At 36.1% G+C, this 15,002-nt stretch overlaps 1 protein-coding gene across 2 annotated transcripts in view; it reads right to left on the bottom strand.

Annotated features, from left to right (window-relative positions):
* Window positions 1–401: 401 nt before the first annotated feature.
* UBE3A (ubiquitin protein ligase E3A) overlaps window positions 402–15,002 on the bottom strand; it is a 55,853-nt gene continuing 41,252 nt past the window's right edge. Inside the window, exons 7-13 of one of the 2 annotated variants that reach the window (XM_074144578.1) lie at window positions 10,218–10,362; window positions 6,322–6,527; window positions 4,041–4,205; window positions 3,513–3,668; window positions 3,344–3,417; window positions 2,268–2,411; window positions 402–2,054 (exon numbers count right to left, since the gene is read on the bottom strand). In XM_074144578.1, the coding sequence (XP_074000679.1) occupies window positions 1,934–2,054; window positions 2,268–2,411; window positions 3,344–3,417; window positions 3,513–3,668; window positions 4,041–4,205; window positions 6,322–6,527; window positions 10,218–10,362 (1,011 nt within the window). In that variant the 3' untranslated portion in view covers window positions 402–1,933. The remainder of the gene's footprint in view (window positions 2,055–2,267; window positions 2,412–3,343; window positions 3,418–3,512; window positions 3,669–4,040; window positions 4,206–6,321; window positions 6,528–10,217; window positions 10,363–15,002) is intronic. The other variant, XM_074144654.1, reaches the window with a different exon arrangement.

Here is a 15,002-nt window from a genome sequence, read left to right as displayed (position 1 = left end):
TCACCACCTACAGCAAAAGATGCACCAAACCTGAAGAAAATTGGCGAGAAATGTTGTCAACTGCCCTACTGATAGGTGTAGGGTATCTTGTGTTTTCCTCTTCAAGGACATGCAATGAGGCAGACATTCTAAAAGGCATGCCCTAAGTGCCACCTCGAGATCCAAGACCAGGAGACAGCCAGCACCTCTCCCACCCCAGCAAGCTTCAGTTCGCACATCCAGGCTGTCTTCACCAGCTGGGATTTGAGAGGGGAACACAGCCAGATCCCACATCTTTACAGTTCATTTTTGGCAAGTTTTACATACCTGTTACCCTCAAATTATGCTGTACTACAACGTTTTCTAATCAGATAATTTAATATCCAATTTATCAAAGGAAGGAAGTCACTTGTTTTCTTTTTCACTGAACCATGGTGAAAAAAGGTCACTGTTTTATTCAGCATCGTAGTTACATTAACAGTTGTCTGTTTCTATTACTAGAAAGAATTTATTAAAATAGTCCTGAAAGACATCTTTTTTTTCTCCAATTATTTCAAAACTATGCCTCTTAATGCCAATTCCACAGTCACGGGTTTGATCAGTAGTAGTCAGTTATAGCAATTGTCAAGGCACAAGCTCAGCTCTGCACATCCGCTGCAGCTTGTATTGTAAAAGAGATATGCCAGTTATGTCTTCTCTTAAAAACGCATAATCCCTTTATCATATATTGCAACAGGAGAAATTAACATTAAACACAGACTACGAAAGGTAAAGGATTTATTTCTGATATGATTTGTAGAGTTAAATCAAAAACCTACTGAATACTTTATGTAGTAGATGAACATAACCTTAGTACTTACTTTCTAACAGTTTATTTAATGGTTGGAAGTGTACAACATGAAGTAGGCCTTACGTTTAATATTGTTCAATTTTGCTTATTGTTAGATGAGATTAAAATACAGTAGCCATCCCTTTAGATTATGTTGCAACACTGATCATGTGCCTTGATAAGTAGGAACGACGATTCATTAAATAAACGGTGATGACATAACACGTAGGGAAGACTTTGGATTGTCTATTTAAAATGTCAACATAATAGGCAATTAAGAATAAACTTCATTTTAAGTGCACTTCCACATGCTTTGTTTATAATATAGCAAAAACTTCCTATCTTTTTTCCAAACACTTCACTCCCTACTCTAAAGCTGTTCAGTTGAAAATGCACTTTCCCCAGTAAACTTTTTTAAAAAAGTAACTAAAATTTCTACTCTTTCATATGCTAAGAAATGTTTCCTAATTAAAAACACAGTTTATTACAAGACATGTGAAGACAACATATAGTGAAATGAATTTTAATTGTTGTGCTGTGACTAAAGTAAAGTTCTCAAGGCTGCAATTTAACATTCCAAGTTCTCCCTTCCATCTTTATTGATTCTTAAGATTTTGCACAGAAACTCTTTGGGGGCTAGAACAGCAGTAATTGCATCACACTGTTTTCCAAGACTTCAAGTTTCAAACGCAAACTCTTCAAAAAGTACAGTTCTTGATTTGATTAGATACAGGGACAAAAATATAGCACATACTTGAAGGTTACATGGTCTACAAATGATGGCAATATTTTCCTTGGGAGAGTACAGTTTGTTTTCTTGTAAATACTCAAAAAGGCTCAACTTCAAGCAGTAATAAACACAAGCAAAAGTGATTTAACCCTTAAAATAAATATTCAGGAAAACCTCTCTGTACATACAAGTGAAAGAATATGTAACACTTTCACGCTAAAAGAAAAAATAAAGATTTTGTTCATATAAGCAGCTGAAATCTGCTGTTCCAGCCCAATGTCCCCAGTAAAGAAGGGAGGCACAAACACAGGTGACTACTGTAGCTCACTATCTTATGGCCTTTTTGGACAGGGACATCATCACCATCATTTTTTTAATCCCTTTTGTTATATTTCTTACAGCATGCCAAATCCTTTGGCATATGTGATGGCCTTCAATAATCTTTCTTTAAGCTTTTCTTTGCTTGAATACTCCGGAAGCAAAAGTACATTAAAGCATGTGTGAGATGTAGGTAACCTGTGGGAAAACAAAAAAGATGAATTCAGATCTGGGAACACGCAGGACATGCAAAGAAATACAATGCTATTTCACAAATCCAAAAGAATGAATTTAAAGAGAATCTACCTTGCTTAAAGATTTAACTTTAAGATTTAACTAAGGTAATAAATTAAAAGCACAGAACTTGCTTCCATTTATAAACAAACAAGCACAATGTAGATTTTATTTTACCTCTCTGTATCTGGGCCATTTTTGGCTATGATCATCTTTAACTTTCCAAGACCTCCCACAGGGGCTCTGTCTGTGCCTGTTGTAAACTGTAAGAATAGTCTTTTCTGTTCATCTGTAAATGAATGGACTATTTCCCAGAATTCCCTATCAAGGAAGAAATCAAAAAATAAGTAAAACTAAAACTTTCTTTGGTATAAATCAGACGTTCAAAAGCAATTAACTTTGAAGGTTTAGTAATTTTAATCAATCTTACCATCAGTTTACAAGTTGTGTTCATAAACCAAAAGTAACAGTAATGCGTTTACCAATGGATGAGATTCAGAAGTAGAAATCAGAAATATTACCAACACACTGCAGTTTAAATGTTTTTAAATGATAATTCCGCTGGTAAGTGATCTGCAAATATTCCTCCTTTATTTTATTATTCCTAAGAAATTATACTGGTTCCACTACACTGTCCATTTCTACCACCTTCTTAAACACCACAGTAAAGAAATGCAGCTGCTGTCAAAGGTTTTCTACCCTAGGAGAAACTAGTTAAGTAGTTGGCAAAGTCTCGAGGACCGAAGATGCACACTTTTCTGACCCTTATCTTCAGAGTTCTCTAATCAAAGGGGACAAGAAGGTAAAAACATTAAAAACATTTTCCCTCTTAAAAACATTGAATTTACTTAGATTTCCAATTAGAGAAGAAAATTCCACACATGCGACCTATTCACACAACTCAGTTTGTGAATTTTATTTTATTTTTTAAACAACACCAGAGCAATGGTAATCTATTGAGACATCCCTGTTTATGCTGGGTGTTTTTTAACCATATGGTATAAGAGAGACAAAAACCCAGGGGAAAAAAAAAAAAATCCCTTTTAAGCTTTACCAAAGTTCATTGGAAGCTAAAGACAATGCTTATACTATCTGCTCTTTTCTAATGACAGTACGTGGGTTAAGTGAAATTATACAAAAGACACTTGCATCTCCACTACTACAAAAAATACTAAATCTTACGATATTAAATTCATTATTAAGAAACAGGCATGTAAAGTGCTTTGAACCTTTCAGAAATTAGAAAAAATTACCTAATTATAAGAGAGTCTCTTGTATAGCCACCGTCATATTCTGTAGTTTCTTCTAGTGCTTGAAAATCTAAATTCTGTAAGAAGATGACAGTTTAAAAAATGACCACTGATTATATACTTAGGATCAAAAAAAGCTCCGCTTTTTCTGGTGTAAATTCAGGATTCTTACCCTACTTCCACAAATAAGTAATTCAATTTCCTCTGGTCTAAATAAATATTTCAAAGGAGATTCATTGGTCACCATGTGGAATCCTCTCCGAAAGGCCTTGAACTGCTTTTCTACTGATTTATTGAGTATATAGTCAGCATACAGATTGACAAATTCCTGCAAGGAAACAATCCCAAAAAACCCCTTAGTACTTCACATGCCTCTTGAAGTATCTCCCAAAGATACAAGACCCCGAAATACATTTAATTCTGTAATTCCACATAGATTATCTGGGCCCAGTTTCTACTCAGCAATAATAAAGAACAAGTCTTAAACATGTCTCAAACAGGTCAAACACCACACCCAGAAGCAATGTATGCACGTATCCATGCTTTCTTTAAAAGAGAAGCCTTTTCTGCTTACAACTACACTGTGCTATAGCAATTTTAAAAGGCTTTTACACTCAAATTATAAGTGAGATCAAACCTTATAGAGTCCTACATAATTCTGCACAGAGTATCTAAAAATTAGATGTTAAAAAAATCATACCTTTCTATTTTCATTTGTAATAGGAATTTTATCACCGTTTTCCTTTAAATCATGCATCATTGGATTGCCAAAGAGATCCGTATGAGATATTTGAAACGTTATCATCATATCATCTTCCACACTTCCTTCATACTCTAGTAAGTCTCTCAAACTCTGGTAAAGAACCTAAGAGAATAAGAAATACATGTCTGTCATAAATAAGTTTTAACAGATTTCACTGAGTAACACCAGAAGACGTGAAACCATCTGCCTCAAAACGGGTTGTTACATTCTATGACACAAATCACCTAAGATCTCCCCTAACAATCCAAACAAAGGTATATTAAGCTCAGTGTTTGTAAAAAAAAAACAATAGCAGATATTAAGGAACGGCAAAAAAGAAACATGGTAATAAGTGATAGCTCCCTTAGAAGAGCCTACCAGTACCCAGGAATCTTCCTAATTGCAATGGTCAGACCTGTAGCTTAAGAGGCACTAATTACATCTTTTTTTTAACTCTTTTGAAACTGTATTTACTTTTGGCATCCAGAACATGTTACACTAGTAAGTTGAAAACCAAAGAAAATGTTGTATTTTATATCAGATAAAATTCAGGCAGTAGGCCTTTATCTCCTGCATCTTAAAACCCAAACAAACTAGGAAGTAATCTTGAAGCAACACAGATGGGGCAGTCATTAAAGTAAGAAAACACACATCAAAAAATATCACAAGTTAGGTTATAATTTGCCAAGTGGAATCTCAAATTACCTGTAAGCGTTTGCTCCATTCAAAGGAGCAACCAGCCTTCCTCCCTGCTATGCCTTAAGAAAAACCCAAGACTCTCTTGGAAACCAAAGGCTATACAGAAAGGGAACAATTCTTTGGCTGAGACAGAGGTGTAGGACTCAAAAAAGCAAAGTGAAGGTAAAAACAATAATGGAGTGCAACTATATTTTTCGAGTGAAATAATAAAGTTCCCCTCAATGTCTTAATCATTGAAAATTTACATGTAAGCCTCATCTTCTCACTATCTATATCCTTTTGATTCTTCCACAACTCCTTTAAAAATAGCTTGCATTGAAAATCACTGGATTTCGAACTGTTGGTGGTGAGGGCTGGTGAACACCCTGTCCTCCATGCTCTACAGTATTAGAAAAAGCATTGGGAGGCTTTACTACTACAGATTTCATTTTTGGTTTGAGAAGCTCTGAAGTAAATGTTTAAGTCATATTAGAATACAAAGAGTTTAAAAAGGATTATTTTAAAACAAGTCAGTCAGCGTAGGTGTCAGAGGAGAAATGTAAGTAGGGGAGAAAAATTTAAAAATGCCTTGACTGCCTTGTTCCACAGAAATAAATCCACTTTTTCTGTCATAAAATAATTTGAACGTGTAATAAAAATTACAGGAAACCAAAAGCGAAAATTTCTCAACATCATTTTACAGAGAAACTGGCCAAAACTGGCATGCTGTTATATATAGCCATCCAAAGCAAACTGGATAACCTATTTTTTGATTACACATACCTCATTTTCTGGTTAAACAAAAATAAAAGGCAAGTTCTTTTTAAACACTATCATTTTACTCATCTTTTTTGAAGTTTTGCATAACTACTTATGAAAAGGGAAATGTCCCACCATTTGAAATGAAATGAAACATACTAATAACTCACACCAGCCAGCATGAGGAAAAGCTACTGGTGATCTCTCTTTGAAGATGAGCAGGGCCAGGACATCCTGCACACATGCTTCTATGCTCTACCTACAAAAGCATGGGCACGGCTTTGTGGTTTTGTACAGCCACTGGCAGGGGAGGGGTGGGTGAAGATGAGACACTGATCATGAAGTTTGCCTCATTTCTTTTGCTTTAGACAAACACCAGTAGGAGCATCACACTATTCTATGTCTACTGTTACTTTCACATTTTTTGTAAAAAACTACTTGCACGAACAGATATAAACAGCCTAATTTTAGAAGTCACTTTGGGAAGATACCATTAGTAATAGTTTATGCCTAATAGTGCTTAGTGATATTGAGCAATTTAGGCAGTATGTAAAAAAAACAGAACAATGCTTTACTGATACCCAGCTCTAATTGTTGACTAGACAATTCTGCCTCCTCCAAACCAGATGTAATAAGAGGTTTTACTGCTTATGAATTTATTTTAACAAACACAGACTGTTCAACACAAGTCACTGGTTGTTTCACTTCTACTTCTGACAGTGATCTTGTGTTGTATTTAAATCTAGATTAAGTCATTGCACAGAAAATGCATTAATAAACTGAAAGAACATCATGAACTTACAGGATGAGAGTCTGCCAGATCACGGAAAGTTCCTTTTTTGCCCATTAGCTTCCTGTAGACAACCATGGGAAAATGTACATCCAGTATACAGTTATTGTAAATAGCCAGACCCAGTACTATGCCAATCAGTGTAAACTGACCCTCAGTTTCAAAAGAGGACGGATTAAACCAAAAAAGTTTTGTAGATTCATCATATGTGAACATCCCTGTAAAAAAACATGATGTTGAACAATTACGGTTGCATTTCAATAAAAATGACATGTAAAACATACCATTATAAATCCATTTGCATTACAATGCCTCTAAAACATGTTTTACTTAACATTATACTGAATTTAATGGCAAAGAGAAGCTACTTACCTTGGGGTAATTGGAGCAGCTCAAAATACTGTTACTCACATTACCACTAAAGGCATGCAGGAGACTTGCAACACGACATCCTGCAATGCCCACTGAAGCTGTACATACACAATCTTTCCTGCCCCTTCCATGACTAAGGAAGCAGCAGCACATCGTCAACACAGATGGCAACTTTGATAAATACAATAGCGCAAGAAAAGAACACAAATCAAAAACCAGGTGGATAAAATAATCCTGAAGAACTATAAAGTGATAGCCTTTCTTCAAAGGCTTTTCCAGGCCAGTTCCATCAGATGCTGGCCTAGTACTGGATTAGAAGCTATGATGACAGAGCGGGGATTAACCGTCATATATAACCTTAAGAGTTAGATACCTAACCAATTTTTTGCCTGTTTGTTTAAAGGTACTTGACAAGGTCCACTGTTGCTGCAGCTGTCACGCACACCCTAACTTGAGGGGAAAATGTAACATGGGACTGTTGTTTCACAGGAGGGGTTGCAATTTTAACAGTTTGTCACTGTTGAAAGGGGGAGGTTTTGCTTTGTTCCCATACTCCTTCATCTTACTCAGCTCATTATTTCAAGTGACCAATTTTTTTCCTGCCAAGTTCAAAAGCCGAGTGAGTACCTCCACAGAAAGCTTCAAAAACCAGCTGAACTGGCACATGCCAGGAGCTGGAGGAAGCGCATATAGACAAGAGAAGGGCAGAGAGTCCCTTACCCTTTTCACTGTAGCAAGGCACTAGATTAACTCTTGTTTATGAAACTAGAGTTTGTGTACAGGCTATAAAATATTTAAATGAGTCCCCACAGTAAAATCTATTGCTTACCTGACTAGATACTGAAGCAAGATAAATGCAAACCCCATAGACTTAAGGGTAGAGAGAGAGACCACCCTGGACAAGTATAGTCCCAGTGACCTGTTGCTTGTACAGTTAAGTCCCACAATTTCCAGGCAGAACCTAAGGAAAAGTGCCCAGACTCTTTCCTCCCAAGACACCAGAAGTTAGATGCATGTGGTCAACAACATGAACTACATTTGCCACAAGGATTTACCTGTCAACTCTTAAAAGATATGCTTATTTACAACCTATGGAGATGTACATATTGATTATAGAGCCACATGAAGAGAGCCACAAAAGTACTCGTAAGACTAAAGTAAGATGTCACTTTCAGCCAAGTAATAAAGCCTGAATTCTCATTCAATGTAAGGAAATGAACTGCAAACTCATTCAGAGACTCTGGCTATTCCCCAGAATTGAAGATTACTTATCTTAGTAAGGTACTAGGACAGGGTCAGTTATTAGAGGAGAACACAAATAACAGACAACATATCAGGCAGGGCAACTAGAAACCAGAAATGGATGACCAACACCAGCGTATATAGGAGAAACATTAAATAGAAGCCTGCATTCCACTTTCTGAATTGACTGAAATAACTTTTGGATTACTGGCGCAATAAAACCAGTGACTTGTGCTTTCTGGAAGGTGATGGAGGAGTTACAATAGTCAAAACAAACAACTCCAGCAAATGTCTAATAATGAAGGACTAACAGTTTACCTAGATCCACACCTGGAAACAGTTTAATGTGAAATACAGTATTTTTATTCACTGACCAAAACTAAGACTATAGTACATTAAAATCATAATAAAACACTAGAAGAAACTGGAAGCTGCAATAAGGGGCAAGCAATTGTATAGTGTTGCTAGGAGTGTTATGCACAGTTATTCCTTCTATCATGGTGACTGTTGGTCATAAATCTAATAGTTTGTCTGAGTTATTGTCTCTTTTGAGTAAAACTTTAAGGTAGTTTAATATGAAAATACTCGAAATGTAATGGCAAAGAAACTATTACAGCAATAAATATCACTCCACACATACATATCAGAGCACAAACATTTTAAATTCCATTTAAAGGATTTCCTTTATGTTCTCTGGTAAAGGAAGTGTTTGCAAATCAACAAGTCACACTTGGTACACACTTGGTATATATGATGTATAAACTGTTACATTGCAGTGCATATTAATATATGCAAAAGAAAAGATGACTGTGAATGAAAGCTACATATTTTGCCAAAAGCCAATAAATGCCTTTTTTTCCCCAAAGTTGATATGAATGTAAGTAGTATACATACTTGCTTGTATTTTGAATACAGAAGTAAAATTTAAAACATGCATGCACATCTAATCTATTACCCATCTTTACACGCAGGGAGTGTATATACACTGGCTGGATATTAGCTAGATCAGACTTCAATTACTAAATAGGAGTATTTCAATATAGTCACTCCACACAACTCTTGTTTAGATAAACTCAGGTCAAGAATGCATTTTGCATTGGAAATACAACTTTGACAGTCAAAGTACCGACTTCCTTATTTTGCCATACTCTAATTTATTCCAAGTAACTTTGCTAATTCAGATTCCAAATCTCTCCAAGTTAATGAGAGTGAGTAAGACTTATTTATGGATCTGTATCACTTGTTACAAGAACTGGCTTCTGTATGGTGAAGGGCAACTGCCAAGGTTCAGATTCTGTTACTGATTCTGAGGACTTCCTCTTGAACCTGGTCAAAATGAATTCCTGTTTTTCTTCAACAATTCTAAGCTATGAACCCAAGAACAGCAGCCTTCTTTTTTAAAACGATTCAATGAACCCAAATTAATTAATGGCCATAAGCTGTTGAGCTTCTTTAAATGGAAGCCATTACAGTAGCTACAATGTGACATCGTATTTCACAAACTATGAAATCAGTACAGTAACCTGGTAGGTCTCATTTATATTCTAACAGAAAGTATTTGTAACATTTTAAAACATTTTAACCTTTTCAGAGCAGCGGACAAGCTGCATATTAAAAGCATCATGTCCTTGCATGTATAAAGATGAAGTATAGACTGGTGTAGGGAGCAAGGGAAAAAACACTAAGATAGAAATGTGACTGTTAAAACACAGATATAAAAAAAAAACTTTGGCTCTGGTATATCATATTACTCTTGGTTCTTAACTAACTACAAATACATTTGACATTACTCCCTCACTTTGGATCTATATCCATTTTGGATGAAATTAATAGAAGAACTGAGACTATCAGATTTTTTAAGCTGGAGGAAGCGGAGGAAATAACTCAAAAACTCACCATAGTCCTACTCTGATTTAATTGCCAAAGCTGCTCTTCTTTGGTTTGATTACTAATTCTAGAAGCTAATCACAAAGCAAAGTGAGGAGAAATGCAAGAGAACAAAGTAACCCTGCAAAGAAACCCTATGCTACTGATTTATACCTAAAAAAGCAATGGTAGCTTTCCCTAACTATACACAACTAAGATGACTGATGATGACATAGTGAGCCTCAATGGATCAAATATTCTCATGATCACCAAGAAATCTGTACAACTTCAGAGAGAAGCAGCAGCAGATGTAGAAAGGCACTGCATAAACAAAAAACAGCTCAGGTTGGAAGGGACCTTGAAAGATCATCTGGTCCAACCTTTCATGGGAAAAATCCACTGAATTAGTAAATTATTAGAACACATACCAATATCTGGATTGAAGATTTCTTCCACAACCAGTTGAAAAAATTCTTTGGAAACACCTCCTTCATCTACCCCTTGCTCTCCTTCAAATTCAACATACAATTGCTTCTTCAAGTCTGCAGGATTTTCCATGGCAATCATCTCTAGCTATTGAGTGAACAGATAGAAGTATTTCATTAGTAAATCTGTTAAGTAGAAGAGTCAGTTGAGCATCAAATAATGAAATAAAAACTAGCCTCCAAACCTTAGAAGAAAGCAAGTGTAAATCATATCAGTAAAATATCAGAAACCAATCGTAATGCTGAATCACTCTAAGCACGTATTAGAATTTGGGATTAACACAGCAAGAAACTTACCACAGATCTGATATTTTAGCCAATTAAGTCTGTTAGCCTTCTCCATTTCTATTCTTTGAAGCACTTATTTTAAATAAGTTAGCACTGTGCACTGTGTTGCACAAAATTCACAGAAAACAGTATGAAAACAAGATGTATTACTGGGTAATTACAATGCTCTGACATTGAAAAGAGACCGCAGTCTGATCTACATGTTTGACAACTAATGGCTTTGTAAAGGGATTACAAAGATATGTTTTCAAAACCTTCATGTGATAATTTACAGCGGAAGACAAAAAACAAACCTTTAACTAGTAGTTGCATCTCACAAGGAGTTGGAGAAAAAAACCCCAGAAATAAAAGACACTAATATTACAATCAGATTGATCTCCTTCCCTCCTGACCCTAATGAAGAAGTCTCAGAAACCTCTTGCTCTTATTTCTTGAATGCCTTAAAACAGATCTACCACATTGCTTCCTTGAAAGTGAATGTTCTGTTAAGGTCAAATAGAAGTTCTGACATTTCATAGGAAAGGGCTTCATGTCTATACGAAGGCCACTACAGGTCTTCCACTTTCTTTCAACAAAAATATATCCTTTCAGCAAATTAAAAGTTATGCAAGAATATTTTGCAACTGATAAGAAATACAAAAGCATAAACATATTGATTAAACCTGTGCAGCATGATTACATTAAACATACCTATGTGACAAAGAAAACTCAATAGCAGTAAAGTAAGGCACAGATGGATCTGTACTTTCCTCTACCAAGACCGTATTACTGGTGAGCTTTGCCTCTAACCCAGGCTAGCACAAACTGTACTTACCAGCAGGTGTCCTTAACGTGCCAAACCATTTCTTTTTATTTCCCTGCCCTACCTTATCCACACACACATGCCAACACATCCTTTACATCCCAGAATTTTACTGTAGCAGTGTAAAGGAAAAAAGGAATAGAACAGAGAGGATAAAGGCAGCAATAATGACACCAATAACTCATAAAATGACACCACCAGCGAGATACGTTTTCTCCCGGGAAAGGCCAAGTCAGCCAGCCACGTTGGAAGCAGCACAATAGGGACAGTTGGGTGACAGAGCTAAGCTGGTCAGCATAACATGTTTGAAGACTTTGAAGGTCCTCGTGCAAAAGGAGCATGTGGAGGAAGAACTGCACTAACTGGTATGGAAAACTAATGTCAGGAAGAGAGTCTAACTCCATAGCCTAAAAAGCTCAGTTAAAAAAATGGAGGTAAGCCATGAAGACCTCAATTACAAGAGCAAGTCAGATTAGCTGATTGAGATATATATTAAATTACATTATTATCTGGAAAACTTAGTATGCACTACACCTAAAGCATTTGGTATTCTACTGCATTTAATTTGCAATGAACTATTTTTGCCACTAAGGAGATCAAATAACATTTAGTCTTTGAAATTCACTGTATTTTATCAACAATACTTCTGCAGCAAAACCATGTTGCTGTTCCCCCCATTGATACTCTCATCACGTTTCCCGTAACAGTGCAGTTCTGCATATTGCCTTTCACGTAAATCTTAAAATTATGCATCTTACAGATGTGTTAAAAAATTTTGTTCCTGAATAGGACAATGGAGCTTAAGCCACGTTCCATATACAACTGAGACTTTTTAACAACAGAGAAGCAGCATTTATTTTAAGCCCGTGAGTACAGTTATAAGTTCAAGAAGTTCTCCTATTTGAATTCCTTCTGCTTACAACTGGCACTAATAATGCTTTGTTTTTTTTCTCCCCAGTCATGACTTGGTACTATTTACCACCAACAATTTACTATTTTGCAAGTTTTATGAACTTTGATGAGTTCTGAGAAAGCAAGTATTGCCTCTGTGTTTCTTTTGTGACAGCAATCCTTTGTCATAGTGTAAAGGCTTTCTTGTGTTATAGAAATACACTTACACTAAGGAGAGTGCTCATATTTATGAAGTGATTAAAACCCCCACTATTTCAAAATGAATTTTTGACTGAGAACTATGGCACAATGAGTGATGCAAAAGAAAATTGGTATTAAAAAAGGGGAAGGAAACACTTATAGTTGAGCAACACCAGTTGAGCAGATTGGAACACTGCGCTGATTTCTGCGAGGGAGTCAGATAAAGGATTAGCAAGAAGTCAGTATTTTGAGTCAAAGCCTAATGTTCCTTGAAGCAGATTCTATAACCAGGACAATGTTGTTAAGCTGCTCAACTGAAGGTTGCGGATTTAGCTGCTCCTTTGAACATTCGTGTTTTTCAATGCTCATGCTTCGCAAGAAAACTGGAATTTAGTGGAAAATACAGCAGTAGCCACTATAGTAGAGAGGCACTGAATTTTAGCAGAACTGCAGCAGTATTTATGTAGCAAGAAAGTATGAACTTCTATTTAAAGCTGTTTGCTTTCTTGGTTGGTTTTTTTTTTGTTTGTTTGTTTTTTAAAAAAAATCAGAGCTGTCTCACATCAACAGAGATGCTTCTAGATGAACCCAATCTATGTGTGTGTGAATTCCCAAAGTTTTAGAAGCTAATAGGGTCCCTGTCATGATGGTTTGACTGGCCAAGCAGATTGAAGTCATCATTACATTTTCCAGGGACTTCCCAGAAAGCACGTGTGTAGCATCTCTGAAGCAGCAGCATCAAAACTTGAGTATCTATGAATTGAAAAGCTGAAAGCTGAGATGCTGTTATAAAGAATATCTGTATTTTGTTGGCTGAAACATGACACTGTGCCACAGCATTAGAGATTGTATGATTTACTTTGCTTACAGAACAGCATTGTTCTTCCCTGAAAAATAGGATTCTTCCATTGAATGAGAGAAATATAACAACATTTAAAAGCTTAAGATAACACCAGAGTTTGTTCACCTTCTTAAAATTGATAGTAACTGATCTAATCTCTATTCAGTTAAAATAGATCAAAAAAACCCCTCAAGTTCTAGCAATAGAACATAAAAGTTCTCTTTAAGGCAGTGGCATGAACATTTTCCATGCTAGAAGGCAAAACTGACACAAACACAACTAATACAAGTTTGAAAGTACCAGTGACACGTCATGACATAAGTCGGTCACTACATTTTCTGCAAAAGGGCATGTGAAGTACTATCTGAAGTGACTAAGAAGCATCCTCTCGAGCTGTACTTTATGGTTTGTGCATACATCACCATAGCCAGACATACTCTGCACGCAACCAAAGCACACTAGTGCCTAGATTTTTCAATTCAACACACATACACATCGATTTAGTCTAAAAGAACCTCAAAGCTCCTGAAGTATTTTGTTGCTAATGTACTGAGAGAATCTGCCTACTGGCTTCAGTTGCCACTTAAGAGTTTTAGCTCATCAATGTATTCAGCAGAGTCACTTACAAGCAGAAGAGGCTTGCCGCCTGGCAGCCATCTACATTCAATGTGAAATTTGTCAAAGTGAGTTTCCGATTTGTGAGCAAGTACCAGCCAGACTTGACTCTACTGAAGGAGTCCACCACATTTTCATTTGTCAAACTCGTGTCGTAACTCACACCCTTTAAATTACTGCTACCTGAGAGCAAATCCACATACAATCTGTGGTGGAGGGTGGTGGGGTGGAAAAGGAGGGGGCGAAGAGTAAACTCAGAGGAAGGGGATGAAAGAAATAGCTGTTGGGTGATGAAAAGGCAGAAGAGGTGATTTAAGGATAAGCTTCCTTTCATTACTACCACACATCCATGCAACATGACTCAGCAGGAGCACAGCTAACCTCTTAAAAGAAACCTGTTAAACACAAAAAAAGCATGTTAACTGCTTTCAAAAACTGCAAACTGAGCTGCCAACTCCCAAACGAAAGGGCTCTTTTATTAAAGTGGGGACTAGCCCTTTACCAACACCCCACTTCCCCACCGACTTTTCAGACTAACATTCATACAAATAAGTATATAATACAAAGAAAGCATGTTTTAAGTCCATGTCAATAATAAAAAAAAGTTTCAGATGCAAGTTTCATACATGCAAAGAAATCGAATAATGACTCTGTAAATAAAATTTTCGCTTAGATGCATTTGTTCCAGGGTGAACTATGATTCTCTTTATGAGCAACTTTAAACAAGTTATTGCTTCACAGGTATTTAAGAGGTACTGCTTCAAATTCTACATAAAACAAAAAATCCTACAGTAATAATAATAATAATAAAAAAATCACTTACCAGTGCTCACATTTGTATTAATGAAGTCCAAAAAGTGAGAAGATGCACATATTGAATTCTAAAAGTTTAAATATTAAGTATTGATAAGAGAAAAACAGCTTGGTGGTAGCTTACTTAGCTCAACTAATTAGCAGAGAAAGACCCATACTTAGTCCATTTGCAAGAAGAAATTATGAAGGCTGATTGATGTATTTGCTTGCAGAATATCCAACATCAATAAGGAGAATATGAATAAGAGCATCTCCACCTCATTTTAATCAATATTCT

Source organism: Numenius arquata, chromosome 1 (assembly GCF_964106895.1).
Source record: "Numenius arquata chromosome 1, bNumArq3.hap1.1, whole genome shotgun sequence".
In the NCBI taxonomy this organism is placed as follows: domain Eukaryota; kingdom Metazoa; phylum Chordata; class Aves; order Charadriiformes; family Scolopacidae; genus Numenius; species Numenius arquata.
The sequence above is the reverse complement of the archived record's forward strand: the minus strand, read 5'-3'. Positions and strand labels throughout refer to the sequence as shown.